General features: G+C 37.5%; 1 protein-coding gene across 6 annotated transcripts in view; it reads right to left on the bottom strand.

The window, feature by feature from the left end:
- Positions 1-12,662, bottom strand: part of Lrrc7 (leucine rich repeat containing 7) — a 417,668-nt gene that overhangs the window by 327,818 nt on the left and 77,188 nt on the right. For 5 of the 6 annotated variants that reach the window (XM_041664566.1, XM_041664138.1, XM_041664412.1 and 2 more), the window contains exon 2: positions 10,965-11,062. In XM_041664566.1, the coding sequence (XP_041520500.1) occupies positions 10,965-11,062 (98 nt within the window). Of the gene's footprint in view, positions 1-10,964; positions 11,065-12,662 lie in introns of those variants that run through there. The other variant, XM_041664230.1, reaches the window with a different exon arrangement.

Here is a 12,662-nt window from a genome sequence, read left to right as displayed (position 1 = left end):
GTCAAAAATCACAAGCATGTTTTTCAATCTTGTCTTTGTAAATCATAGGAATGACAGCTGATCTTTAACTGCATGGCACTTCACCAAGATTGCTACTGGAATATACAAGTAGTCTGTTGGATGCATAGAATTCCACCTAGCCTTTTAACTGTACCTACTGCAGCTTACTGTATCTTTCATGACTACTCACTGTTTCAGGAGGTGATTATATGTCAAATGTTATGAGATAATACTAGAGATTAAATGATACATAAATTTTACCTGTTTTATCTGTAAGCTGCTTATAGCCGAGAGGGCTAGAAGACATGCAGGTGAGAGGAGAATATGTTTGTCAGTAAGTACGACATGGACACCCCAGGAACTATAGGAAGAAGTACTAACAGTGTTGCCTGAACAACCCAGGAACTACAGAAAGTACTACAGAAAATACCACACAAACAACCCAGGAACTACAGAAAGTACTACAAGGAGACTTCAGGAAGTACATGAAAAGTTTGACTTGTCCGAAGACTGTCAGGAGACTCTCCAGGAATGCAGAGAGGCACCAGAAATGTGGTCATGAAGGAGAGATAAAGAGCAGAACAATTCTAAGTAGTGAGGATGTTATTTGAAAAGTCCATTATCTGACAACAAATCAACCCTTTACTAAAATGTCTTAGATGAGCCTTCTTACCAGTTTTCTGGATTTTACCAGTTCTTTCTTGTCAAAGATCCCCTGCTCTTTGGTTCCTCTATGTCATGGATGCTAGTGTTTGAAACACACTCATAGTGAAGTGCTATGCACTACAGGGTATGTCTGGTGAAGTTCAAGTTCAACACAAACAAGTGAGCTGCTAGGTCACAGGTGAGAGAAAGTTAAAAGATGATGGATGTTTTCTAAACTGTGTCTAATACATCATCTCAGGAGCGATGCTGCAGAAGTAACAAGGTAGCTATATCAAAGCAAGGATACAGTGTTTTTTAAGTATGTTCTTTGCTGATAATTTTTAATTACTGTCCTGCTGTGAGTGATAAAACTATCAAAATGCATCTGAAATACTCCAGGGTAGTACTGGGTTTATAGTAGGTCTTACTAATTTTCAAAGTGTAAGAATATTCAAGCTGTTTTTTCCAACTTTATCTAACCACCCTTTAATCTTACTTTGTACTGTGATAAAGCAAGTAGTCAGTGGAATATGTTGATTATGTGTGTGCACATAGAGAATTCAACTGAGTACAGTTTCAGCTTTCTAATCCATTAATGTATGTGATTAGTGTATAGTCATCTGAGAAAGGAACCTTGTATGAGACTGGGGAGGCCTTGTCCCCTCATATGAATGCAAAGCTGAACTGCTGAACAGAGGTAGGCATCACACAGAAATAAGGACGCTATGACAATAAGAACTCTTTCGCCTAGCACAGCTGAGATGAAGCTGACTAGAGGACCAGAGCTCCAGAGTCACTTTTCTGCTGTTTTGCTTTTTAGATAGGGTCTGACTGTGTAGCTCAGGCTAGCCCAGGATTCACTACCCAGCTTTTATCTTCCTTGTGCTGAGATTTCAAACTTCCTAGTTTTTCCCACCAGAGGAGTCCACATTGTATTTCTATTGTGCAGTGACTTTCCTCTATTTATCATAGAGTACTAAGTTGTATTGATGTTTAAATTGTTGATTCACTGACATCTTTAATCTATACTTCTTATCAAAGGTAATTGTTGCAGCTTCCAATCTCTGAAAGAGAAAAGTAAAATGGGAGACAATGTACAAAACATGATGCAGATTCTGCATTTGTTGTATAAGCCTTCAATCTCTGTAGTGGAGTGGTAGGAGGAAAAAGAAATACAAGAACAATTTAAGCAACATGACATGTAACACCTTGGTATGGTGGAAAATACACAGCCAGAACTCTGGGGTTACACTTGACTATGCCAGGAGTTTGTAAAGTCATCCTAAGCATAGGATCAGGTCCTTTCATTTCTGGTGGCTCATAGGAAGATAGTAACATAATTACATGCTATAACACTATGAAAAGGGCTAATGTTAAGACATTTTGATATTTGAAAGAATTGCATGATATAAGTTTTTTTGTTTGGTAAGGTTATTATAGTTTTCTTAAGCATAATATTCAGCTCATTGACCCAATGACTGATTGACAGTTGTGTGTGTGTGTGTGTGTGTGTGTGTGTATGATAACTTTTATAGTTCTTTCTATATTCTAGAAATTAACTATGATATGAAGTATGGCTCACAAAACACTTGGCTCATTGTGTAGGATGCCTATTCACTTTTCTGATAGTTTCCTTTGATGTGCAAGAATATTTTAATTTCATTCATTCCTATTTGTCAATTCAGTTTATTGAATTGTACAACTTCAGTTCTGTTAAAAAGTTCTTGCTTGTTCCTGCATCTTGAAATGTTTTCCCTATGTTTTCAGTTTTTCAAGTTTTGTTTTTTTGCAATTTAGAAATGCATACAACATAAGAAGTTAAAGTCAAGTTAAATTTAAAGTTATAAGTAACATAAACAGACTCATAATGATCCAGGGGATTGAAGCAGTACTTAAAAGATAAGCCCAATACTGTATTTATCTATTGCTGAATTTTACTCAGTTTAAGGATGAGACCCTACAAAACTTCTCAGAGTGTTACATGAAAGAGAAAGGAAAGAAACAGTACCAAAGTAATTCTACAGAGTCAATGTTAATCTTGATGTCAAAGCCGCATAACAAGACAAAAACAAAATCCCTTTAAGACAATGTCACTGGTGTATATCGGAACAAAATTTTTCAACAAGATACTTGTAAATTGAATTTAAAAACCATTTAAGAAGACCACATATCATAACCAAGGTAGTTTTATCTGAGAAATGTATTGTTGGTTAAATATGCATAAATTAAAAATTATAATATGCCAAATAAATTTAAGCCTCAAAATCACATGATTTCTTATTAGAAATGCAGAATTGACATTTGACACATTCAGAGTGCCTTCATAATAAATGTCCTGAAGAAATCCATAATAAATGTTGTGTATCTCAATGTAGTAAATAAAGTATAAAAAACTTCTTGCCAACAACATACTAGATGGGTAAAATTATCCAAATATTTTCTTTTTTTTCAAATATTCTCTTTAAACTCTAGAATAAGATAAGGACATCTATTCTCTCTACTACTATCTAATATAACATATTAAATCTGTTTTTTATTGAGCTCTATATTTTTCTCTGCACCTGTCCCTGCCTCTCCCCTCCCCTTCAACACTCCCGCAAGGACCCCATGCTCCCAATTTACTCAGGAGATCTTGTCTTTTTTTACTTCCCATGTAGATTAGATCTATGTATGACTCTCTTAGGGTCCTCATTGTTGTCTAAGTTATCTGGGATTGTGATTTGTGGGCTAGTTTTCTTTGCTTTATGTTTAAAAACCACTTATGAGTGAGTACATTGATAATTGTCTTTCTGAGTCTGGGTTACCTCACTCAAAATGATGTTTTCTAGCTCCATCAATTTTCTTGCAAAATTCAAGATGTCATTATTTTTTTCTGCTGTGTAGTACTCCATTGTGTAAAAGTATCCATTCTTTGAGCTAGGGGCATTTAGGTTGTTTCTAGGTTTTGGCTATGACAAACAATGCTACTATGAACATAACTGAGCATATGTCCCTGTGGCACGATTGAGCATCCTTTGGATATATAACCAAAAGTGGTATTACTGGGTCTCGAGGAAGGTTGTTTCCTAATTTTCTGAGAAATCGCCACAGTGACATCCAAAGGGGCTATACCAGCTTGCATTCCCAGCAGCAATGCAGAAGTGTTCCCCTTTCCCCACAACCTCTCCAGCATACGTTGTCATCAGTGTTTTTGATTTTGGCCATCCTTACAGGTATAATATGGAATCTCAGAGTTGTTTTGATTTGCATTTCTCTGATGACTAAGGATGTCAAACATTTCCTTAAGTGTCTTTCAGCCATTTTAGATTCCTCTGTTGGGAATTCTCTGTTTAGGTCTGTACTCCATTTTTTATTGGATTGTTTAACATACTACATCTTAACTAAAGCAATAAGAGACAGATATAAAAGGCATACAAACAGGACAGGAAGAAGTCAAACTGTCGTGATTTGTAAATGATATGATTCTATATTTAAAAGAACTTATAGACTCTACCAGAATACTTTTGGATATGATCACTTTTAGTAAAGTTGTAAGAAAGAAGACAACAACAAACTTGCTCAGAAAGAATTAGGAAAATTATCTCATTCATAATGGCTTCAAACGCTACTTAGGAATGCACCTGTCTAAGGACGTGAAAACTTTAAGATATAATAATAATAATAGTAATAATAATAATAATAATAATAATAAAGAAAACAACAACAATAGCACGAGGAAGACACATGTTGGAAGCACCTTTCATCCTTCTGAATCATCAGAAATGGCTATATTATCAAAACTAATATACAGAGTCAATACAATCCTCATCAAAATTCTAATGACCATTGTTCACAGAAGTATAAAACACAATTCTAAAATTTATTTGGAAACAAAAAGACCACAGATAGTCAAAGCAATCCTAAGCAAAAAGAACATTGCTAGAGGTGGATCCCTTGCTCAGCCTAGATATAGTAGGGAGAGCCTTGGTCCTTCCTCAAAGCAATGTGCCTTACCCTCACTGAGAGGAGTGGATGGGGAGTGGTGGTGGAGAGGGCAGGGAAGTGGAAGGAATGGGAGGAGGGGAAGGAGTGGGAACTGGGATTCATATGTAAATTGAAAAATGATTGTTTTCTTTTTTAAAGGTATAAAATAAAATTGTATATATATGCAAAATTCCCAACTTCAATTTATGCTAGAGAGCCACACTGACAGAGACAGCATAGTAATGCAAACAAATGGAATACAGCAGAGGCCCAGAAAGAGTCCTACACAGCTTGATCATTTAATTGTTAACCAAGATATAAAAAATACACAGTGGAGACCAGTTTCGTTTTTTATCTCTCTTTGAGAAACCCACTACCCAGCTCCCAAAGAAATCACCCGTGGAGTTTCTTCCTTACTTATGAATGCCCTACCTTAGCTTGGCTTGTTTCTTGCCAGGTTTTCTTAAATTATCTCATCTATCTTTTGTGTCTGGACTTTTACCTTTCCCTATTTCAGTATACCTTTCTTTACTTCTTACTCTGGCTTGCTATGTAGCTGGGTGACTTGCCCCACCGTCTTTCCCCTTCTCTTGCTCCTAGATCGTTTCTGCCCAGATTTGTCCTATTTAATCTCTCTGTCTGTCAACCCCTCCTATCCCTCTCCTGCCTTGCTGTTGGCCATTCAGCTCTTTATTAGACCAATCAGGTGTTTTAGAAAGGCCAAGTAATGCAACTTCACAGAGCTAAAGAAATGCAATATAAAAGAATGCAACACACCTTAGCACCATTAAAACAAATGTTCTACATCACAAACAAATGTACCATGTCTTAAAATATTCTACAACATTATACTCTATGTTTGTGCTACAAGAAACACACCTCAACCACAAAGACAGGCACCTACTCAGAGTAAAGGGCTGGGAAAAGGCTTATCAAGCAAATCAAAACAACTTTGAGATATCATCTTACACCTGTCAGAATGGCTAAAGTCAAAAACACCAAGGATAACCTTTGCTGGAGAGGCTGTGGAGGAACGGGTACCCTCATCCATTGCTGGTGGGAATGCCATCTTGTGCAACCACTGTGGAAGTCAGTGTTTCGGTTTCTCAGGAAATTCGGGATCAACTTACCCCTGGACCCAGCAATACCACTCCTGGGAATATACCCAAGAGATGCTCTATCATATGACAAAAGCATTTGTTCAACTATGTTCATAGCAGTATTATTTGTAATAGCCAGAACCTGGAAACAACCTAGATGCCCTTCAATGGAAGAATGGATGAAGAAAGTATGGAATATATACACGCTAGAGTACTACGCTGCGGTAAAAAACAATGACTTCTCGAATTTTGCAGGCAAATGGATGGAAATAGAAAACACTATCCTGAGTGAGGTGTCCCAGACCCAAAAAGATGAACATGGGATGTACTCGCTCATAATTGGTTTCTAGCCATAAATTAGGGCCACGGAGTCTACAATAGGTGAACCTAAAGAAGCTAAGTAAGAAGGTGAACCCAAGGAAAAACATATAGTTATCCTCTTGGCTAAGGGAAGTAGACCCAATTGCCGGGGAGAAAATTAGGATCTTGGGGGTGGGGTGGGATGGGGGTAAGGGGAGATGGGGAGAGAAAAGGTAGAAGGGAAGGAGGGGGGATTTGGGGAATCAGGAGAATTGGGATAAAGGAAAGGTGGATAGGGGAGCACGGAACCACAATTCTTAGTTAAGGGAACCACTTTAGGGTGAGCAAGAGATTTGACCCTAGAGGGGCTCCCAAGTGCCCAACATGAGGTTCCCAGTTAGTTCCTTGGGTAGCTGAGGATTGGGAACCTGAAATGACCCTATCCGAGAGCAATACTGACGAATATCTTGCATATCATCATAGAACCTTCATCTGGTGATGGATGGAGACAGAGACAGAGACCCACACTGGAGCACTGGACTGAGCTCCCAAGGTCCCAATGAGGAGCAGAAGGAGGGAGAACATGAGCAAAGAAGTCGGGACCACGAGGCGTGCACCCACCCACTGAGACAGTGGAGCTGATCTACTGGGAGCTCACCAAGGCCAGCTGGACTGTGACCGAAAAAGCATGGGATAAAACCGGACTCTCTGAACATGGCGAACAATGAGGGCTGATGAGACGCCAAGGACAATGGCACGGGGTTTTGATCCTACTTAATGTGCTGGCTTTGTGGAAGCCTAGCCAGTTTGGATGTTCACCTTCCTAGATATGGACGGAGGGGGGAGGACCTAGGACTTACCACAGGGCAGGGAACCTGGACTGCTCTGTGGACTGGAGAGGGAGGGGGAGAGGAGTGGGGGGAGGGGTAGAAGGGTGGGAGGAGGGGGAGGGAAATGGGAGGCTGGGAGGAGGTGGAAACTTGTTTTTTGTTTATGTTTTTTTTTCTTCTTTTCTTAATAAAAAAAATTATTAAAAAAAAAAATTAAAAAAAATGCTTGAGTTTAGCAAATGGCAAGTAGAACTCTAAGATTGTGTTGTGAATATTATTGTACCTTCTGATGTTGGATTCTTATAAAAACCACTCCTAAGAACAAAGAGAACTGTCACCTTTCTCTAGCCAAGAGACTATGGCAAAGATACTATGGCAAAGATTGGCACTATGTCTCCAGAAAAATATTTTGAATTAATAAAAATTTGATATTATCTTGGGTAGTTCTGGTTTAGTCAAGTGAAAATATTTAAACAAGAGCAAGATTCTGACTGTGAAAGGGAGAATAAGCGTCCATATTTAGAGTGTCCAGAAAGCTTAACTGGAAGGCATCTGGAGCCTCAAAGGTGTCCCCAGATGGCAGCCAGCAAAAAGAGGTGGTAGTTGTTCTTCAAATCTATAAGAAATAAAATATACCAGTAGCTTGAAAACACTGAAAAATGGATCCTTCTCAAGCTGAGCTTCTGGTAAGACATAGCAGAAAACCTAGGAATGAATGCTTAACTCATAATTGAGAGACAATAAACAAAAATTTTAGCCGGTGGATTTATTATGACTGGTGACATGGAAATAGAAAAGTCTTATAAAAGCATGAAGAGGTCATTGGTGATCTGAATGGAAGCTGACCTAGGCGAGCAAGAGGCTGGAAGCTGCATCAGGCTTTTTTAAAGGAGAAGGCATGAAGCAAGCAAATGGGGCTGCCATAGAAGGCTCTTTAAAGAGATTTTTGGAACAGAACATAAACATGTGTTTTTAGCTGATCAGAGATATGGTTTTGAGAACAGATTTTTATTTGACTTTTTTTTAAATGAATAACTTGGGCATGTATAAAAGTCTGTTTGTACAAGAATCAACTCATTTTTTCTGGTTATTTGCTCAGCCTTGCTAGCTATAGCACAGCTAGATGAAATTAATATTTAATAACCATCTAAGAGCAGTGTTTGGTGACCTAATGTTGATCTCAATGTTGAAAACACTATAAAAGATTATAGGTTATGAAAGATAGCCATGTGAAATGTGCCATTTATCAAAACCTCCCTCCACAGAGAGAACCTGTCATCTGAACAAAACTTCACATTCCTCTCTGTTTTTTGACAGGTAGATAATGCTACTGAGATTTCTGTGGTGCTGTATTTCTGGGGTGGCGGGTTTCACTGGGAACTGAGCAGAGGATGTGGAACCGAGCCCAGGCTGAACCTGTGGAATCAGGAGGACATAACTACACAGTGTGTTAGATGCATTGACAGATAAAACGAATTATAATCTAGCAGTTGCAGGGTCAGCTTGATGCCATCTGTGTGGAGATTCTACTGTATCACACATTATTATTTTTCTATAAAAAGGAGTAACACAAAAATCTCAGTTTTTGACAGTACTAGTTATTGAAGCTATAATCTCATGGATTTTTGAATATAATGAAATTTTGATATAAAGTATATTCTACTATCCTCAAACAAAAGATTTATTTGACATATGACAGTAACATTAGCAAGCTAAAAGAGACAAAGAGGAAGGAAGGGGAAGAAATCAAAAGGCTGAATAAAACTTTGTGTCCCAGGTTCTATGCAACATGCTTCATATAAATCTTCTTCTCACAATAGTCCCATGAGGGATGAAGGCATGACCCACCACCATCCGAATTTTAGAAGTATATAAACTGAGTCATTCATGAAAGCAACACAGTGTACTGCAGCGGGTTATTGCTAACATGTGTTGTGCTTCAGAATAGACCTTTTTGTGTGCCTTCAATTAAATAAGTGTCACAATGTTGTCTCTGCTATTAAAAGATGGTGTCTTTTTTATCAGAAGATGATGTTCCCCTATCAGAGCACAAGGAGCAATCCTCATTGCATTTATAAGGGGCAATCTTTACTTCTGGGGAAGATTATATGTGTATCTGTATGTATGTGGAAGTCTTTTTGTGAAGATTTACTGCAATTACAGCAATAAAACTCTTAGCTACAAATGAAGTATCTTAATACATATAGTTTATACCAGAAAGAAATAAGCTTTAAGTATGAGATGGTATATCGATCATCATTAGTCTTGTGAAGCTGGTGACTTACTCTTGTCTGCCATCAATCACTTGCTTAGCTGATGATTTCATGCTTAACCTTGCGTCACAGTCCCTAATATTGCTTCTTAAACTGCAGACTACTACTCTTGTCTTGAGAGATATTTATTAAACAAGTTTTGGCATAAGCCTTTGACTCCGCTCATCTGGTGAGTTCTCAGATGATTTATCTGCTGCCGACTTAGATGCCACAATTTAAGACACTATTTCAGATAGGAGTTCATATCTTTCCTAAGTGTTGTGTGATGCCATCGGTTAGAAGCCAGTTTAGGACACCTAGTGAAACTTTATCTCAAAGAATAAAAATAAAATAAATAAATAAAAATTTTCTGATAAAGAACCAGATAAAGGACTCTGGCTTTGTTCTGTGGAACATTTAGCCTGAGTTGTGGCTACTTGAGTATTTCTGTGAAGCTAAAGGTAGCTCTGCAGAGCATCTAATCACTATGTGTTTCCATAATGTCATACTTATGGAAATAGGCATCAGAATGGGTACTATAGTAAACTGCAGCTGAGTAACTACTGGCCTCTATAATTCACTCATAGAAATCACTATACTAAACAGCAATTTTCTGGGAACAATTTACCAATGTATCCACATATCTTAGTTCTCTTACTTCTGAGTTTTTAAGTAAAATCTATAGACTTATACCAGAAATGAAGAGGGGGTATTGAATCAGAAGAGGAGAAAGTCCAGCATTTCCTATGAATTCAGTAAAAGAGGTAGTACTTAATAGCAAGGCTCTTCATAAGTGCTTATTGTTGAACAGCATCTTCACTTTCACATTTTAGTTCTTATTGGATATTATTTATAAGGCTATAGGACGTAAATTCAACCCTCTGGTGAATGGCATAGAAGTTACTGCCAAGAGGTATATACTGACTTCACTATACAGCACACAGTGAGAATGATTCACTGGTTGGGTATGCAGGCAGTGTGTTTGATCTTTAGCCACACTTCAAACTAATTTAAAATGCAAATATAAAGTTAATAATCTACTATGTTATCTATGTCTGTGGAGTTCAGCACAAACCTCACAGTTAAGAAATGTAATTTCTTAAAATTGGACAAAACTTAGATGAATGTCATAATGGAGCACAATTTAGTATGCCAAAAATAACTGTATGCAAATACCACAAGGAAAGTTAGTTTCATGAGTCATCTTAAAACTTCAGATATGAATATCATGCCAAAAGTCTCCAAAAATCTGTTATATGCTATGGGATATAAATATTTAAAGAAAATATCTACAGACAACTGCACATTCTAATATGAAATAGTTTGAGATTGGATTAAAGTGTTTTTTACAATGCCATCCATCTTTCAAAACGTTTTACTAAATTCTATTAAATATAAAATTTCAGTTTGACAAATGGGTATACATTTACCCTTAGGCGTTTATTTTTCCAGTTGCCAGTGTTTTTCAAAAGTGTGGCATTTTAAGAAAGAAAAAAAATGTTCAAAGAGAACTGTAGACCAAAGGAAATTGCAAAATGTTGATTTTAAGGACATTTCATAATTTTGTTTACCTTAGGCTCCTCAGAACATTAGTATGTATGTATGTTGTATCTCTAAATCTCGAAAGAGTTAGAGTACTGTGTGGACTTTTCTGTTCTCATTTCACACAAAATCTGAATGCCACATGAAGTCTCTGGAGTACCAGAGGAATACTCATGGAAAAATAGAGTTCAAAGTACTTACTTGTATTTGTTGTAATTAAAAAAATCAGGTCAATTTCATATATGTTTATTGAATACCTCTCTAATTTCTTGTTTTGCATCATTTACTAGAAATCTACCTAGAACTTGGTTATTATGGTCAGACATACTTACACTCCTCTTCAGGCCTCTTCCGCAGTGCTGCACGAGCCTCCTTATAAGGACTTCGCTGATATTGTGGGGGATGCCTTCCCCGTATTAGGCTCTCCATCCTGTAAGAGAAAGACCAAGAGTATTTTAATACCTAAATCTTGATTGATAATGAAACTATGAAATTCAAGTTTAAATACCAACAGAAACTTTGTAGTCCACACCACTGGGAGTATCTAAGATAAGATGGCAAGGAAGCGTGGAGCATGGTAAACTGGAGAGTGCTTTGCTTTTAAAAGGCATTTTGATTGAAAACGTTAAAAAAATTATGTAAAGCTAGAGAAACAGATCAGTAATGCCGGTGCTTGCCATATAAACACAAGGACTTGAATTTGATCTTCAAAAACTAGTTAAAAAATGCTAGGCGTGTTGGCAGACTCTTGCATTCCCAATGCTGGGGAGGCAGACAGAGGGATCCCCAGGGCTTGCTGGCCAGTCACCCCAGCATACTCAACAAGTTCTAGGACAGCAACCCCCTCTCAAAACAAACAAACAAACAAACAACAACAACAACAACAAAGAAAACAAAGTAGACCTGAGCAATGACAACTGACTTTGTTTTCTGGCATCCATTTATTTTGTATATCAATCAAGTGTGTGCATACGCATGCATGCACACACACACACACACACACACACACACACACACACACACACACACCTACGTGGACAAGGTTCATACGCAGTTCAAAAAAGACAATATCAAGACTGAATGTTTGTGTCTTACCCTCAATATAAAGGTATTTGGAAGAAATTAGAAATAAAAGTAGATTTAGAGAATGTTATAAGCGTGGGGTATTCATAATGAAATCATTGTTCTCCTAAGGTGGGGAGAAAGAACAGACAGATCTCTCTCTCTTCCACACATGGTCAGTGAGAAGACTGTCACAATGAAGAAGGCCTTGCTCCAAAGCAAAATGCCTGCACCATGAACATGGAAACTTATTTTGTCATACCGTAGGCATGAGTGCTTCTACTTCTGCTTAAGATATTTTGTATATTGGTGCAATTTTAGGATGTATTTATCATATTGCACTACACATTTCTACCTCTGGTCAAGATATACACACACAGACACACACACCACACACACACACAAACACACACACACACACACACACACATATATATATATATATATTACATTTTGGGGTCATTGTCCTCCTTTGCTGCTCATCTTTTTAAAGATTGTTTCATTTTAGAATGGAAGCCTTAGTCTTTAAGCTATATAGGTATTAAGAATTACAAGTCAATAGTCAACTATGTTAATCATACTTATAGTTAGACTAGTCAGGTTATCTAAATGCACTAGATCATATTTTACATAGATAAGTAATCTTCAAATACTTCAAAGAACTATAAAATATTACATTTAAATAACTCAAGATTTTGCTGACATGAGACACAATTGCTCCTGGTAGTACCAATCCCTTCCCGAGAAAATATTGGGCACTGAAGACACTCCACTTGGAACTTGTTTTCTTTTTGGCAAAACTGGCTTTTGGGCAAAGAGCTGCCTCTGTTTAAACTACTGACAACATGCAGGCTGTCCATACTGGACAAGCAGAATACAAACAAAAATGGCTGCTGGACCTTGCCGAGAGGGGGTAAGACTTCCAGATTTTCCTGCCTCCGAATATGATCTGTCATATACTCTAGGCC

Source organism: Microtus oregoni, unplaced genomic scaffold, assembly GCF_018167655.1.
Source record: "Microtus oregoni isolate MIOR12 unplaced genomic scaffold, Mior012 000000F_ref0000247, whole genome shotgun sequence".
NCBI lineage: Eukaryota > Metazoa > Chordata > Mammalia > Rodentia > Cricetidae > Microtus > Microtus oregoni.
This window is presented reverse-complemented; position numbering and strand designations above follow the sequence as displayed.